This window comes from Corythoichthys intestinalis, chromosome 15 (assembly GCF_030265065.1).
Source record: "Corythoichthys intestinalis isolate RoL2023-P3 chromosome 15, ASM3026506v1, whole genome shotgun sequence".
Taxonomy (NCBI): domain Eukaryota; kingdom Metazoa; phylum Chordata; class Actinopteri; order Syngnathiformes; family Syngnathidae; genus Corythoichthys; species Corythoichthys intestinalis.
In genome coordinates this window covers 12,791,849-12,806,368 of record NC_080409.1, presented here as the reverse complement: position 1 = coordinate 12,806,368, position 14,520 = coordinate 12,791,849, and the positions used below count along the sequence as shown (strand labels likewise).

At 39.1% G+C, this 14,520-nt stretch overlaps 1 protein-coding gene across 1 annotated transcript in view; it reads right to left on the bottom strand.

The window, feature by feature from the left end:
- The window catches only part of eif2ak3 (eukaryotic translation initiation factor 2-alpha kinase 3), a 78,766-nt gene that overhangs the window by 4,572 nt on the left and 59,674 nt on the right, over positions 1–14,520 (bottom strand). The window contains exons 12-17 of the mRNA XM_057859222.1: positions 12,178–12,327; positions 8,786–9,248; positions 8,278–8,451; positions 5,628–5,801; positions 2,437–2,538; positions 2,286–2,348 (exon numbers count right to left, since the gene is read on the bottom strand). Of these exons, the coding sequence (XP_057715205.1) occupies positions 2,286–2,348; positions 2,437–2,538; positions 5,628–5,801; positions 8,278–8,451; positions 8,786–9,248; positions 12,178–12,327 (1,126 nt within the window). The remainder of the gene's footprint in view (positions 1–2,285; positions 2,349–2,436; positions 2,539–5,627; positions 5,802–8,277; positions 8,452–8,785; positions 9,249–12,177; positions 12,328–14,520) is intronic.

Here is a 14,520-nt window from a genome sequence, read left to right as displayed (position 1 = left end):
ATGTCACAAAAGCAAAAAATAGCTGTGTTAAAGTCAAAGTTATGTTTGAAATGTACGCTTTTACAAAAAGCTCAATTTCTGTTTTTTCATTACAAATGGGAAAATTGTTCAAACAGCTACTTTCTAATGCTGATTCCTAAAGAATGGAAAAAGATATGAACTTTTTTTCCTGCTGAAAGAAGAGAGTCTAATCTTTCTTTTGGTGGGTTCCATGTTTATATAGCAAAAGAACTGATATTTCTGTGGGCCTTGCAAAATCAGTCAAAATCCAGTAAAACGGCCGGGAGCGAAGGGGGTTGCGCTGGTGAAAATGGCTGGGAGTGAATGAGTTACTTGGCCACTCATGGTTCATCATGTAACTGTGAGGTAGCTCACAGTGTCCAGCTGTCCTTTGTCAAAGCAAAGTTGTTCGTAGCAGCCAAGTAGGCATGTGCCGGTGTGATATTTTGACGGTACGATAACCGTGAGCAAAAATACCGCGGTTTCACGGTATCACGGTATTGCAATTATAGCTCCAAAAAATTTTGAGATGCATGGGTTAAATTTTTTTTTTTTTTCCAGACCATAGTTGCAAATTGGAACATGAATATATTGTTAAAATAAATAAATTATCAATATATATATATATTTTTTTAAAATAAAATTAAACTCAATATGACTTATAGACTATACTCACAGCCACAGCTGAAGTTGCTCAAGATTAGCGCAAGAACAAAATAATTTCTATAAAAAAGTAAAAACACTTCTGAATAATTTTTTTTATTCTAATTTATACTGCATGACTTTTTTTTTGAGGGTGGAAAACCTTAAGTGAAGTTTTGCCATTTTCAGCCACTGTGTCAACCCTAGTCTACATGATGTCATGCCTTTGTGTTAAAAAGAACATAAAGAATTCATAAGTTAGTTAAAAATGTATAAGTTAGTTAAAATGTCAATATTGTTGTGGAAAGGTTTCATCTAAAAAATAAAATTAAAAAAAAAAACATTGGGAGTGAGACCTCCTCTTGATCCAGCGAACGTGGATTTGTGCTTAGGGCAAGATCATCTTTCGCAATTAGCGATCTTTGATGCTTTCACTTTTTCCCCTTCATTCAAGCGAATCAAGCTTGTTTTCTCACTCTGCGGCTGTCACACTCAACAAAGTTGCTCTCCCAGGTAAGCCTAGGCTAACAATCATCTTTGTAAGCTTTTAGTTAGTTTTTATATTGAATTTAAAAGGAAAATGTGTGTCTTGTTTTTGGCGAACTTTTTCCATGGTGCTAATCTGTTGAAGCTACTCACATGGAAAAATCTAATTGTACAACATTTTAAATGTATTCATTTTGTATATTACACTTACCACGATTTGAGAGCTCAATAAATTGAAGAACAGTACGCCTTATGTTTGGAGTAATTGTTTTTGGGTTAGCTGGCTGGCTAGCCGATAGCGTCATTTTCACACACAGCAACAAACGGGAGGGGGTGAGCGCTGCTGCGCCAAGCCGCTTCTGGCTGCATTTTTGACACAAGAAAAATAACGAATACCGAACTACGGTCTGACGGAAAATTTTAGTGGTTTTGAAACCGCGACGTTTTCACACCACGGTAAACCGTGAAACCGGTAACCGGCACATGCCTACAGCCAAGTCGGTAACAATGTTTTGGCGGACTTAGTTGTAAATATCCGGGAAGACAGTCTTTGTGAAATATGTACGAGAGGGGATAGCATATCAGCAAATCCAAAATGCTGCCACACAGCGGATCTGTATGACACTGAAGCCGCCTCCTCAAACTTCTTTCCTTGCTAGCAATGATTGTCGTGTCTGTTACCTCTGCCACAAACAAATGCAGTGTGCTTCACTCCGCCCTCCATGCAGTTTGGGGGAGGAGATGAGGAGGGCTAATCGCGTAGACTTAGCCTAAAGTAAGCAAAATTAACTCCAAAAATCTTTTTTTTTTTAATATTTTGAACATGACCTGCTTTTATTTTGAAATGTTCACCGGAAGTACGTTTGCTGTACGTTTACGTCTGTCAAACTCTGGAAAGTGAAGACTCTTCAAAAAAAAAAAAAAAAAAAATTAAGAATTTGGTATTAAAAAAAATCTGATAATATTAAAATGACTAGAAATATTCTGTTTGGTTTTCATTTTTCCAATTTAGCTTTTTTTATTTGTTAAATCTATAAAAGTGAAGAAAAAAAAGACTACAAGGGAATGTTGATTTTTATGGGAAAAAAAATCTTTGTATGACCCAATAGTAACCATTTCCAATATTTTCCACTAGACAGCGCTAGAGTACCACTAACCTCATGCGAGTTGTTTCTGGAGAAGGACTCTGGGAAGCACAACGACCGCACCTCCGTCAACGTCTGCAGCCCAAGACAAAACCACATGCCGGCGCTCACAAATCAAAACTCGCATTTCGGCACCATTGACACCTATCATCCCGCGGCTCACCCTGACTCTTTCCATCTGCGTCCTAAAGGGGTGGAGCAGCTCGAAGAGGATCAGGCCCAGGGAGTAAATGTCCACTTTGTGCGAGTAGGATTGTCCTGAGAGCTGAAAAAAGATGGAAAAAAAAAAAACCAACACGATTAGGGTGTGGTCATTTAAAGAGATCAACGGACATGAAGACTTGTAGTTCTTAAAAGACAATGTTAAGTATGAGTTATAATTAGCGTTGGGCATCGAGCATCGAGCATCGATGGCATCTGGAGACTAACACTCCGATTCTCCTGGAACCGTATGAATTTTAAAAAATTTCGATTCCAAGTTTTGATGCCCTGACTGCCGAACGGAAAAAATAGCTGCCGAATAACATCAAGCCACATCAAGTGTGTGTTTGTGCATTGCAACTTGACTTCAATCGTAGACACTGTGCGGCAGCGCTCAACTTCACAAAGAAAAATGACCTGTCAGCTCAGTGCAACATTGCAACACAGCTATATCATGCAAAGGTGGCTGCACGACCAATATGATTAAACACCTCCGGCTTCATAGAATACAAGTGCCAAGTAGTGCATAGCTGTGTGCCGCGTATTTGACACGCTGCGCTGGTCCTCCAACCAGTCAGAACCAGGTACTGTAAGTAAAACAATAAATTACGTCTTTCATCCGCTGCCCCTGCGACTCGACCCCGGATTAAGCTGCAGATGATTGGATGGATGGAATAGTATGAGAATAAGTTGTATTATTACATCGGGCTAATGGAGCTTTATAAGCAGCTTTATATAGTGCATTGCCGCCTACCGTAAAATCAACAGTATTAAAAGCATCTTTTGCTTTAGAATCGGTTTGACAAATAAGGAAATCCTTATTATTTTGCCTCATCTACATCAAATTATAATCAATAGAAGAATTTATGCTAATGCGTCGTCATAGCTCCCAGCTAAGGTATACAGTGAGGAAAACAAGTATTTGATACACTGCCAATGGGTTTTCCCATTGGCAGTGTATCAAATACTTGTTTTCCCCACTGTATGTATGTAAAGTGCGTAGCGGCTCACAGCTACCTCACCCTCACTGTAATATTTGCGACTTTTTCTCGTAGCAATAGTATGACTAATCTCGTAGTCCTTTTTAAAAATGTATTAATTTGGCCCAAATACTCCGTCGTATCAACGTGCATCATTAGTTTTTTTTCACATACTTCACTAAAGTGATACATGACCATTTATTATTCTACTCTGCTGTGAGCACAAGCCACCAGCTGTTTTGTCGAAGGCCCCTGCTGCATGGTGGGGGAACGAAAAAGACATCCTTTGCTGTCAGATCTCGCGTTCTCATATTTACTAGAGTTCAATAAACATCTACACACAGTGAATGTGCGTTCTCCACTGCAGTAGACACCATCTGTCCAGAACGCTCACGCTTACTGCCTGGGAAGGCAGATATGGTAATTTTCCTCAGGAAAAACAGTTTCTGATTTTATACTGTACCCGCTGCTAATCTGGACTGGGTTTTGCAAGTATTTTTTTTTTGGTTTGATATTCTGCACAAGGTTAGCCCATTAGTGGGAGCTGAATAACATGTAAAAATGCCTGCAGCATGAGACACTTTAAAACATAGGCAAAAGAATATGTGTAAATGTTTCCTCCGTGAGCTTTTGAAAAATAAACGTCTTTGTGAAAGTACACTCCTGTGAAAAGAAACTTCATCCTGTTGAAGTTCAAAGACAGACATTCATATCCAAGTTAAAAAATAGCCCTTTGAGAAATTCATAGCAAAATTAATTGAAAGTTCATATAATTTAAAAGAATAATCAAGAAGTTAAATTCATATAAACTATGCAATTCTTTTTACCCTGCCTATTAAAAGAATCAGAATCGAGAACTGTTCGGAACCGGAATTGAAATGTGGAATCAGAAACGGACCCGTTCAAATGCAAATGATGCCCAACCCTAGTTATAATAATTTGATATTAAAACCACTCTTGATGTTTTTGTTTTTATAAAATTTGTAAAATTAGTTTAACTAGTAGGTTGCCATTGTTGTTGATGTCGCATTGCACCCTGGGCAGTGATGTAAACTGGAGGCGCTACCAGCTTCCAGAGTATGACTCTTTAGCGACACAAACATGTCATCTGTTCAGCCCTTTCAATTTGAACCCGAGCAGAACATATTTAATGAGCAGGACAGCATTGTTGATACATCACAAAACGAGCAGCAAAAGCCAAATGAACAGGAAAAACGGGATGAGGCTAAAGTAGGACAAAACCGGGAGTGTCATGTCGCACGTTCGTCTAGTGACAGTGACTGTCCTGCTGTAGTGAAGGAGGAGGAGAGTGTTTGCTGTCAAGAATCCCAGTTTTTGTTTACAGATCTTCACGGTAAACTATTATTATGGAGAATGTTAGCATCCAGAGCTGTCGTGTGTTTTACATATGATTAGGATATTTAAGACAGCATTTTGATTATTTTTGCAGATAGCCCGTGCATCACAGCACACCAAAACTTTGCCTCAACCGAGACGTCTAATGGGCTCCGCCACCATCACCGAGAGAGTGCCGCCTCACCCGATCGGAACCGGGTCACCAACCATTATATTTTTGTCACATAAAAACGCTGTCCAGATTGATGACCGTCCTGCCGGTGTTCTCAGATTTAGCGGCCTTATCAGATGTTGCTCCCGAAGCTTTTGTGGCGGTGAATAAGCCCTCTTTTACATTAAGTTAGACTGCCATTATTCTAAGGCCCAAGTTACATAATAAACATACATATGAAACAGGAATACGGCGTAAATAAATGCTTAAGCGACACGGAAAACGAATGAATGAATGTATTAAACCTAATTTGATTGCTGGCTTTTCGTATCATTTTCTGCCCAACAGATTATATTGATGCATTACTTTGCAGGCTGAGATGTAAGAGTACAGTTGTGTACTTTATTTGTACTTAAAGCATGTTCGCCGCATGCAGGTAGCGTTCAAGACCACACTGTTTAGTGACACTAACTACACCACAAGTACCATGTTATCTTTTTCTACATCGATAGTATGTGTATTATTTATCAATCTATTAGCTGCAATCAGTAACTCAACATTATTGATTTTTAAATCAATGGCAATATTAAATGTGTTCCTAATCACATCTTTTACACTTGTGTTTTGATACTCGTGGATCCCTTTAAAAAAAAAAAAAAAACTGACCTGCTCAGGGCTCATGTAGAGTTTGGTGCCGACCTGCCCGGTGTGCCGTGTGAGGAGTGGCGCTGGGGTGAGGGCGGAGCGCTGGCGCTCGTCCTCCTCGTGCTCCATGGCCGTCACCAGGCCAAGGTCGCCCACCTTCACCACGTCGTCCACCGTGAAGAAGATGTTGGAAGGCTGAGGCAGACGATACGTCAGAATGTATGGGTGAATAAACTCTCACCTAAGAGGCTTTGATACAAGGGCGTAGGTTTGGTCTCAACATTGGTAGGGACGATATAAAAGCATAACCTGCATATACACATTTTTTTGCTGGGGACGGTACATTTATAAGACAGACTGGGTGAACGAGGGTCAGGGCTACATTTCTCACCAATACGAACCTAATTAATTGATAGGCTTAATGATCAAGGCAAAATAAATCTGTACTGACTGCTACTAACTTTCCTGTGTATTAGTTCAGGTGATACACAGTTCGATTCAAACCTTTGTCTTCAAAAACTACTAAAGAAACATTTTGAAAACTTCCAGAATAAATGTCTGGATTTTATTAGCAAATTTATATTGCAATATTTGAACACAAATTATATTAATATACATAAGAAATACAAACTGTTAATCATCAATTCTATAATCCATCTTTAGAGGTGTAATCCTTGGTAGTTGGTTCACTACATTTCTTCCAGGTTGATTAACGTTAACAGTAGAAAACATACAGGAGGATATTTCTCTCAACGCAGCCACCTCCTTGAGTTCGAGAAATTCACACAGACTAATGTCATCCATATCCAATGAATCATTTGCTGCCATACTCCTACTTCAAATGGATTGGACGTCTATAGCCGAAAATGGCAGACAATTAGTTAACAGTAAATACAATACTGTTGGGCGATTCTCATGAAGATAAGCTATACTATGTCTTTGAAGATTTTAGGGGTATACAGTAGTCATGAAAACCTGAAATAGTTCATTTTTATTTGAAAGATGGATGTGTATATTATGTGGCCTAGTCCACTATTTCTTACCAAAAATAGTATTTTGTATGTTTTTCATTTGAGAGTCATAAATTCATGACTGTAATGTGTCCATGAAAAGCTATGAATTTTTCACCTCAATGCAGCATCATAATGTGTAGATATTTGTTCTCATATATTCTTTCATTTTACGTTACATATTCATTTCCATATTAATTTGCCTTCTTTCTGACGTTATTTGGATAAGATAAAAGTGCAGCTCTCAGTTTCTCTGAAGCAAGGTCAAAGCAGAGAACATAACATAGCTGCTAGTAAAATTCCACCTATTTGTTAGCAACTTCATTGGTTAACATGGGAGCCTGCCTATTCACATTTGGGATAACAAGCGTTGAAGTCAGGACAGGTGCTTTTCATAGTTCTTTTCTTAATAAATCTATTTAGCTTAAGTGGCGATTGCTTTCTTTTTGTTCCTGAATTTTGTGTTGCCATCTCCTGTTCACTAAGATAAGAAATTGTACAATGAGAAAACCTTTTTCTTCTTCAATAAATATTCAATTTTATATATACAAAAATATTTTTTAACTATATAATTAAGCAGATTATGATAAAAGACACTTTTATATAGATAATATTTTTTTTATACTTTGTATAAAAAAATATTGAAGGAAAATGGAGTGTTCAAGCATGTAGTTTTCAATACTGTTGCACTGTGTTCATGGTTCCATCGTAATCAGGCCATTTATTCTGACCCATAATGCACCACAAAGAAGGGAAGCAAAAACATGGCTACAAGGTAAGATAGTTTGGCCTTTTTGGATATTGTTGAAAGTTACAATAATAGTTCCCCACAACAGGAGATAATTACCACAATGTGTGATATTACATGTTTTTAGACAATGAATAGAAAATGCCATTTCTGGAGAAATTTAGATGATGGCTCGCGCCAAAATAAAAGCATAGCTGACGATATCGTCGCCAAAAGAGCACAAGTCTCTTCTCATTTTTGTGTTTTAACACCAACACGGTCCGCTACAAAGGTATCACTTTCGCTTTCGGACATAGCCTAATTCGAAAGGAAAGGCTCTATACTTTGCCCCCCCCCCCCCCACAAAATTCTATTATACTTGATCACAGGTATTAACGGTTAGGTTAGGTACAGTATGTTCAATGATTCAAATGTATTTGGCTCTTATTAAACACGATTCATCATACGAACAAAATCATGATACAAAAGTGACTCCAGAACGAATTCATTTCACATCTTCAGGTACCACGACGGTATAGTAAAGCCTGAAAATATCAAAATCAAATGTGAAAATGTTAGGGAAATATGCTCTTTTGTCTTTATTTTTTCCCATTTAAGTGGGGGAAAACAGTAAATATTTTTTATTTAACTTTTTTTAAACCAGTTTTTTAAAAATGCCATTTGTTTCATTTTGTTTGAAAAGTATTTTATTTAACTGAATATTTGCATTTGTTATTTTTTTTTAAATATTTTTTTTTCTTTTTTTTTCTTCTTTTTTTCTTTTAAATCAAAATTTTTTATTATCCCCATTTGAAAAACTGATAAAAATGGAATATTCTAAATATACATTAAAAAACATTTTTTGGAGAGAGTTGAAGAGGTGTTATTCTTTATATTTAAAAAACAAAAGAGAAAATGCTGTGCTTTGGTCTACCTTGAGGTCCCTGTGCATGAGGCCCTTGCTGTGCAGGAAGTCGACGGCTTCGGCGATCTGGAGGAAAATGTCCAGACAGTGCTCGCGCTCCCTCTGCTCGGGGAGTCGGCGTCGAGCCATCCAGTCCTTCAGGTTCTCCTTGCGGCACAGCTGCATTTGAATGTACAGATACACCTGCCAAAACGTCCCGCCCACCCGTACAAAAGAATGTCAGCAGTCCCTTTTTGGAATGTTTGCTTTTTGTATTTGTATTTAAAAATATATAATTTTCAGTCATTAAAAAATGAGGTAAAACTTTATATATTCCCTTCTTGTTTTTTTTTTTTTTTTTTATTCATTCCTCTCTTTTCTCAAATTTGATTGAAATTCTATTTTAGCCGACGCACATGATTTACTTTGACAAGCACAAAAATAATGTGGCCAGCGGGGAACCCGTGGTTTAATAGGTAGATCGACTTTTCTGTGGAATATTTGAAAAGGTTCGATCGCGTTTGAGAAGACTCCTCACCTTTGGAGAAGGTTGAGCCCGCTGGGCAGGAGCAGCCGCGGGCGGAGCCAGGGCCAGCCAATTGGGCCGAGGAGGCGAGGAAGAGGCGGGCCGGCTGATTTCCGCCTCCGGGGTGCTCAGGGATGACCGATCGCCATCCCCAGTGTCCTCCCCAACGTCGGACAGGTCCGTATGGGCCACACCGGAAGCCCTGTCTTGCTCCTCTATGTCCCGGTCTCGAACGGAGTCCTCGAAGACGACGTCGAACGAGGACGAGGTGAAGTCGCCGGGGCGTCGCGGCCAGCTCGGATCCGAGGAGTCTGGCGCGTCTGAGGTTTCCGGCTCCCCTTCCGGAAGGAGGAGGGAGGACACCTCACCAGCGCCGGCGTCCGAGCCGCTTCCCCTCGACAGCCGATCCAAAACGGGGACTTTGACGGACAGCGCCTCCACGTGATCGGCGAAACTCACGGGTGACTCGGTGGCACTAAATGACAGAAAGTGGCTTTTGACAGGTTTAAAAATAAAAATCCAAAAAGTAATGCAAACTTCGATTTTAACTGATTGACATCCATGAATGAACATTAATTCCCCCCTCCCATTCAAAATGGATTGGACATCTAGCGCCATCAATGGTAGCCAGTTAGTAAAGAGGCTCAAAAACAAAAGAGACTTTGGAGGATTGCAAGCAGGTGTATACCACCACTTAATGTACAAGAATGTGGAGCACACATTCCTCCACCAACAATCTATTCATTAACTTAATGTCAGTCAAGAATTTAAAAAGTGCTTTCTTTACATATGTAACTGTATTCCTCCCCAAGTAAACCCTACGGAGGCCATTCACGCTTTGGTATAACATAAAAGGTTTTTCAAATATCTATAGATTAACTAGCCTTTTTAGTTAGTCTTTAAAAAGATCTACTGTATGTAAGAAACAGCGTTATTGCCAAATGTATGAAGGCTTCAGACTCCCTAGATTTGCATGTATGTGTAGTTTCTTTGAGTTTATGTTCTTCACAAATACGTTAAAACTGTTGATTTAGAGGTCATTTAGAGGCATTGTGTTTTTTCTTCTGTCTACGGCATAATCATTGGATGGTTTCTTATGAGTCATTTAAAAAAAATGCCGAAAAAATTAATTTTCTTTTACCATTTAATCTATCATGTACATGTCTATACAGGGTTTCTACAGGTATCGGCAAATCTCATTTAATGGTTTATAATGCCACTTTAAACTAATTTAATGCCACTTTAAACTAATTTAACGCCCATGCCCGACTGCAGATAGTTTCACACACACAAATTTTAAGTAGAGGTGTCCGATTATGACTTTTTAACTGATAATCAATATCCCGATGTTGTCCAACTCCAAAAATCTGATCCTGATATACACGGTCGTGGACTTAACATAATATGGCTAATTCTATAGTGATGCCCCACTGGATACTTTAATAATGATAAATGTAACAACTTACAGGATTTCCAATAAACATTCTGTGAAAAATAAGAAAACTACTTCAACTCAAGTTATGGCAAAAATGCCTATATTGCAATACTATATTTATTGTTGACATCAAAATAATGCAAAGTCAGTTTAATTTTTTTTTTTAATCAAGTGCCAATAAGGCACTGCCATATCACATATGGATTAGACAGTGCTTCTGGCTCAAAATAACAACTAAGGCACACAGCTTCAGTACAGTGATAAGGTATGTCATGAGTTTATAATTCATTATTTCTCAATCATTTATTGTTCATTTAATTTTTGCGCCATGTATGCAAAAGGTCTGCTTGTACATCAAATCCTAAGCATTTTAGTTTGGAGAAATCTAATGGTCAATAAGCATAACTGCTGTGCTAAACTGTGACCAGCCCTTGTACAAAGGCAGAAGATTTGTACTTTCACTTTGAAGGCAACATGCATGTCAGCCCAAAACCGATGTCGATATAATCCAATATCATTTAAAAATGTTTTTATTGGCTGATACTACCCGATAATATCGGACAACTCTAATAAATGACAAAAAAGTTTTTTAACCATCAAGTTTACATATTTTTAATGCCTCTAATATTTAGTTTAATGCTTTTTAAAGCCTGAATTTTGACAAAATCCATTTTACAACCAAAACAGACTTTTAATGCTTTTTAATGACCCGCATAAACCCTACTATATCTGCCGTCAACACTCGAGAGGAAGTGACGTCGGCTCGCGCATCCGCAATAGTAATACAGTGGTACCCCTACATACGAATTTAATTCGTTCCAGGACCTTGTTTGTAAGTCGAAATGGTCGTATGTCGAGCAGGATTTTCCCATAGGAATACATTATAATTCCATTAATTCGTTCCAAAGCCTAAAAACATACACTAAATTCTTAATAAATACTGCTGGCACTGTTACAAATGGCAATTAAACATAGAAAAACAAATAAGTTATAAATAAATAAGTCAGAATAATATAATAAGAAGAAGAATAATTAATAATTATTCCTGTAAATAATGTAACGAATTGGATTCTAATATGGCGGACACTTTTTACTGTCCCTGAACGCACCGCGAAGCTGACGTCACGGTGAGATAGGTCGGTGCGGTAGAGATAATACTTTCGTTTTCTTGAGAGCAGTCAACTGCTTAAGACAATGGGCGTTTTGTGTTGGATAAGTTCTTAAATAAATGATAAAAACGTGACGAAGCTGGCGATTTCCTTGGCAATGTGACCACAATAATAATTGTCACCTTAACTTATAAATAGTGGCGAACGGTGGTCGGAAGAGGACCATGGAGCTGTATTGTTGAGCCAGTTCAGGGACGCGCACACCAAGCTCATATTTTTCTATAACTTGCATCTTCATTTCAAAGGTAAGCATCACTTTTTTCCTTGTTTCTCCGACTGTATCAACTTTTTTTGAAAACTGTGTTGATTTCTCACACAAGAAAATCCACCGTGCGTTCGTTTGCAGTGCTGTCATGTCGTCGTATTTCGAGCAACTCGTCGGATGTAGAAACAAATGGCGGCTCAAATTTTACGTCGGATGTCGAAAAGATCGTGTGTCGAAGTGATTGTATGTAGAGGTACCACTGTACGTCGCGATCTGGTAGCCTGCCACGATCGGGTAGTGACAGTTGGCTTTAACAGGGGGTAGCTGGATTCAGCCATGTTCGACGAGTAATGTCGTATTCACTGCTACCACCAGACGGCAGTAGTGTATCCTCCCAAATCAATAAAACTAAATTCTACACTTTCAGAACAAACCATTACAATGCCACTCTAATTAAACGAATCATCGAAGCAGCAAAATTGAATACGAAGCTGTTTTCTCATCGAATTACTTGATTGAATAATCGTTGCAGCACTCTCCATCAGTGGCAACCAAAGCCTTTTGTTTTTTTCTCGCTTTGATTTTGGTGTTTTACCTATTGTCTTGCAGCCACCTGTGGTCCATCTCCTCCTGCCAGCCCTCGGGGGGGCTCTCCTGCCAGGCGTTGAAGTAGCGGATGATGCCGGGATGCTCCAGCTTGGCAAGCGCCTTCACCTCCCGCATCACCTTCTCGCGCGCCAACTCCCTGAAAATTGCAGATATCACGTATACAGAGTTCTACAGAACAAAAGTCGGAGTCGGCGGGCATCTTGAAGTGGTAGACTTCTTTGGCGGGCGGGAGTGATTTTAATACTCTACAGTTGGACGAATTTGGATGTATTTTCAAACAGTTTGGTTGCTAATAGGGATGTCCCGATCGCATATTTTGGCACCCGTGTCAGAGTCACAGGATTTTGAGAATCTGGCGATAGTCCGGAAAAAGTCTTTTTGTAAAATTTATTTATTTATTTTTTTTAAACAAAAGTTCTAAACATGTTACAGTACTGTACAGTTTACAGTACTTCCTCTTCCGCTTTTTCTGGGAGTGTTATGAAGTATAAAACGTATATATTTTTGTTCCATTTGGCAATGCCATGGTAATTCCAGATGATTTGATTAATTTATTCATTTTAGCCCTTAATATATCATGGTGGAAAATAAGTATTTGGTCAATACCAAAAGTTCATCTCAATACTTTGTTATGTACCCTTTGTTGGCAATAACGGAGGCCAAACGTTTTCTGTAACTCTTCACAAGCTTTTCACACACTGTTGCAAGTATTTTGGCCCATTCCTCCAAGCAGATCTCCTCTAGAGCAGTGATGTTTTGGGACTGTCGTTGGGCAACACGGACTTTGTTGCCCTGGTTGGGTGTTTGGGATCATTGTCATGCTGAAAGACCCAGCCACATCCCATCTTCAATGCCCTTGCTGATGGAAGGAGATTTTCACTCAAAATCTCTCGATACATGGCCCCATTCATTCTTTCTTTTACACCAGGGGTGTCCAAACTTTTTGCAAAGGGGGCCAGATTTGGTGTGAAAAATGTGGGGGGCCGACCTTGGCTGATGTCCTTTACGTATAACAATATATTTAAGCAAATTTTAGCAAGCTATTCAGTTTGTCACATTTGCTTATTTTTTCCCCTCTTTCGACTCTCGGGCTCTTGCGAAATACTGCTGCAGTGACATTAAACCAGCTTCAATTTCTCGCTGCGTATCTTCCCTGTAATCTTGTCGTACGTGTCAGCGTGTCTTGTTTGGTAATATATCGCCTCACATTGAAATCTTTAAAAACAGCGACGTCTCTTTGCAAATGAGGCAGACACAGTTGTTGCGTATTTTAGTGAAGAAATAGTCTAATTTCCACCTATCAGCGTCGGCCGTCACAGTCAACTTTCTTTTTTTGATGATTGTCACCATTTTAGAAAATGGAAGTAATGGGTCACATGGAGTAATGTTACTTAGCCCTTAAATACCTCCAACATCAAGCAATTATCAGAGAATCCCTAAATTTGAAAAATAAGGTCCTAATGAAACCTTTTTTTCAAATTTGTTAAAAGAAAAGTCAAAATGAATATGTGTAATAAGCGCTCTATATCTATAACACATGCTAAATCATGTGTTTTTTTCTCATGGAACCTGCAGAGGCATGTGTTGACTTGCATCCATCATTTTTTTTTTTTCAAAAAGAAATGTCAAAATTCTAAATTAGTCTCAAAATCGTGGAATTTTAGTTGTATCAAATGTGATACATTTGGCAATGAAGGGTTAAAGTGCTGCTGCCTTTTAGTGGGTAAATGAGGGGCAGCATTTTGTGTGTAAGCTACTTCATATGCAGGTTGCAGTACTGCTGACCAATTCATTAAGTCTGTGTTCAGGCCAGACGTTATTGATTTCATGACAGAGGCTGGGGGCCGGATGAAATTTGACCACGGGCCGCATTTGGCCCCCGGGCCGGACTTTGGACATGACTGCTTTACACAGATCAGTCATCCTGGTCCCTATTCAGAAAAACAGCCCCAAAGCATGATGTTTCCACCCCCATGCTTCACAGTGGGTATGGTGTTCTTCGGATGCAATTCAGTATTCTTTCTCCTCCAAACACGAGAACCTGTGTTACTACCAAAAAGTTCTATTTTGCTTTCATCTGACCATAACACATTCTCACAGTCCTCTTCTGGATAATCCAAATGCTCTCTAGCGAACCGCTGACGGGCCTGGATGTGTACTTTCTTCAGCAGGGGGACACGTCTGGCAGTGTGGTCCCAGCTCTCTGTAGGTCATTCACTAGGTCCCCCCGTGTGGTTCTGGGATTTTTGCTCACCGTTCTTGTTATCATTTTGATGCCACGGGGTGAGATCTTGCATGGAGTCCCAGATTGAGGGAGATTATCAGTGGT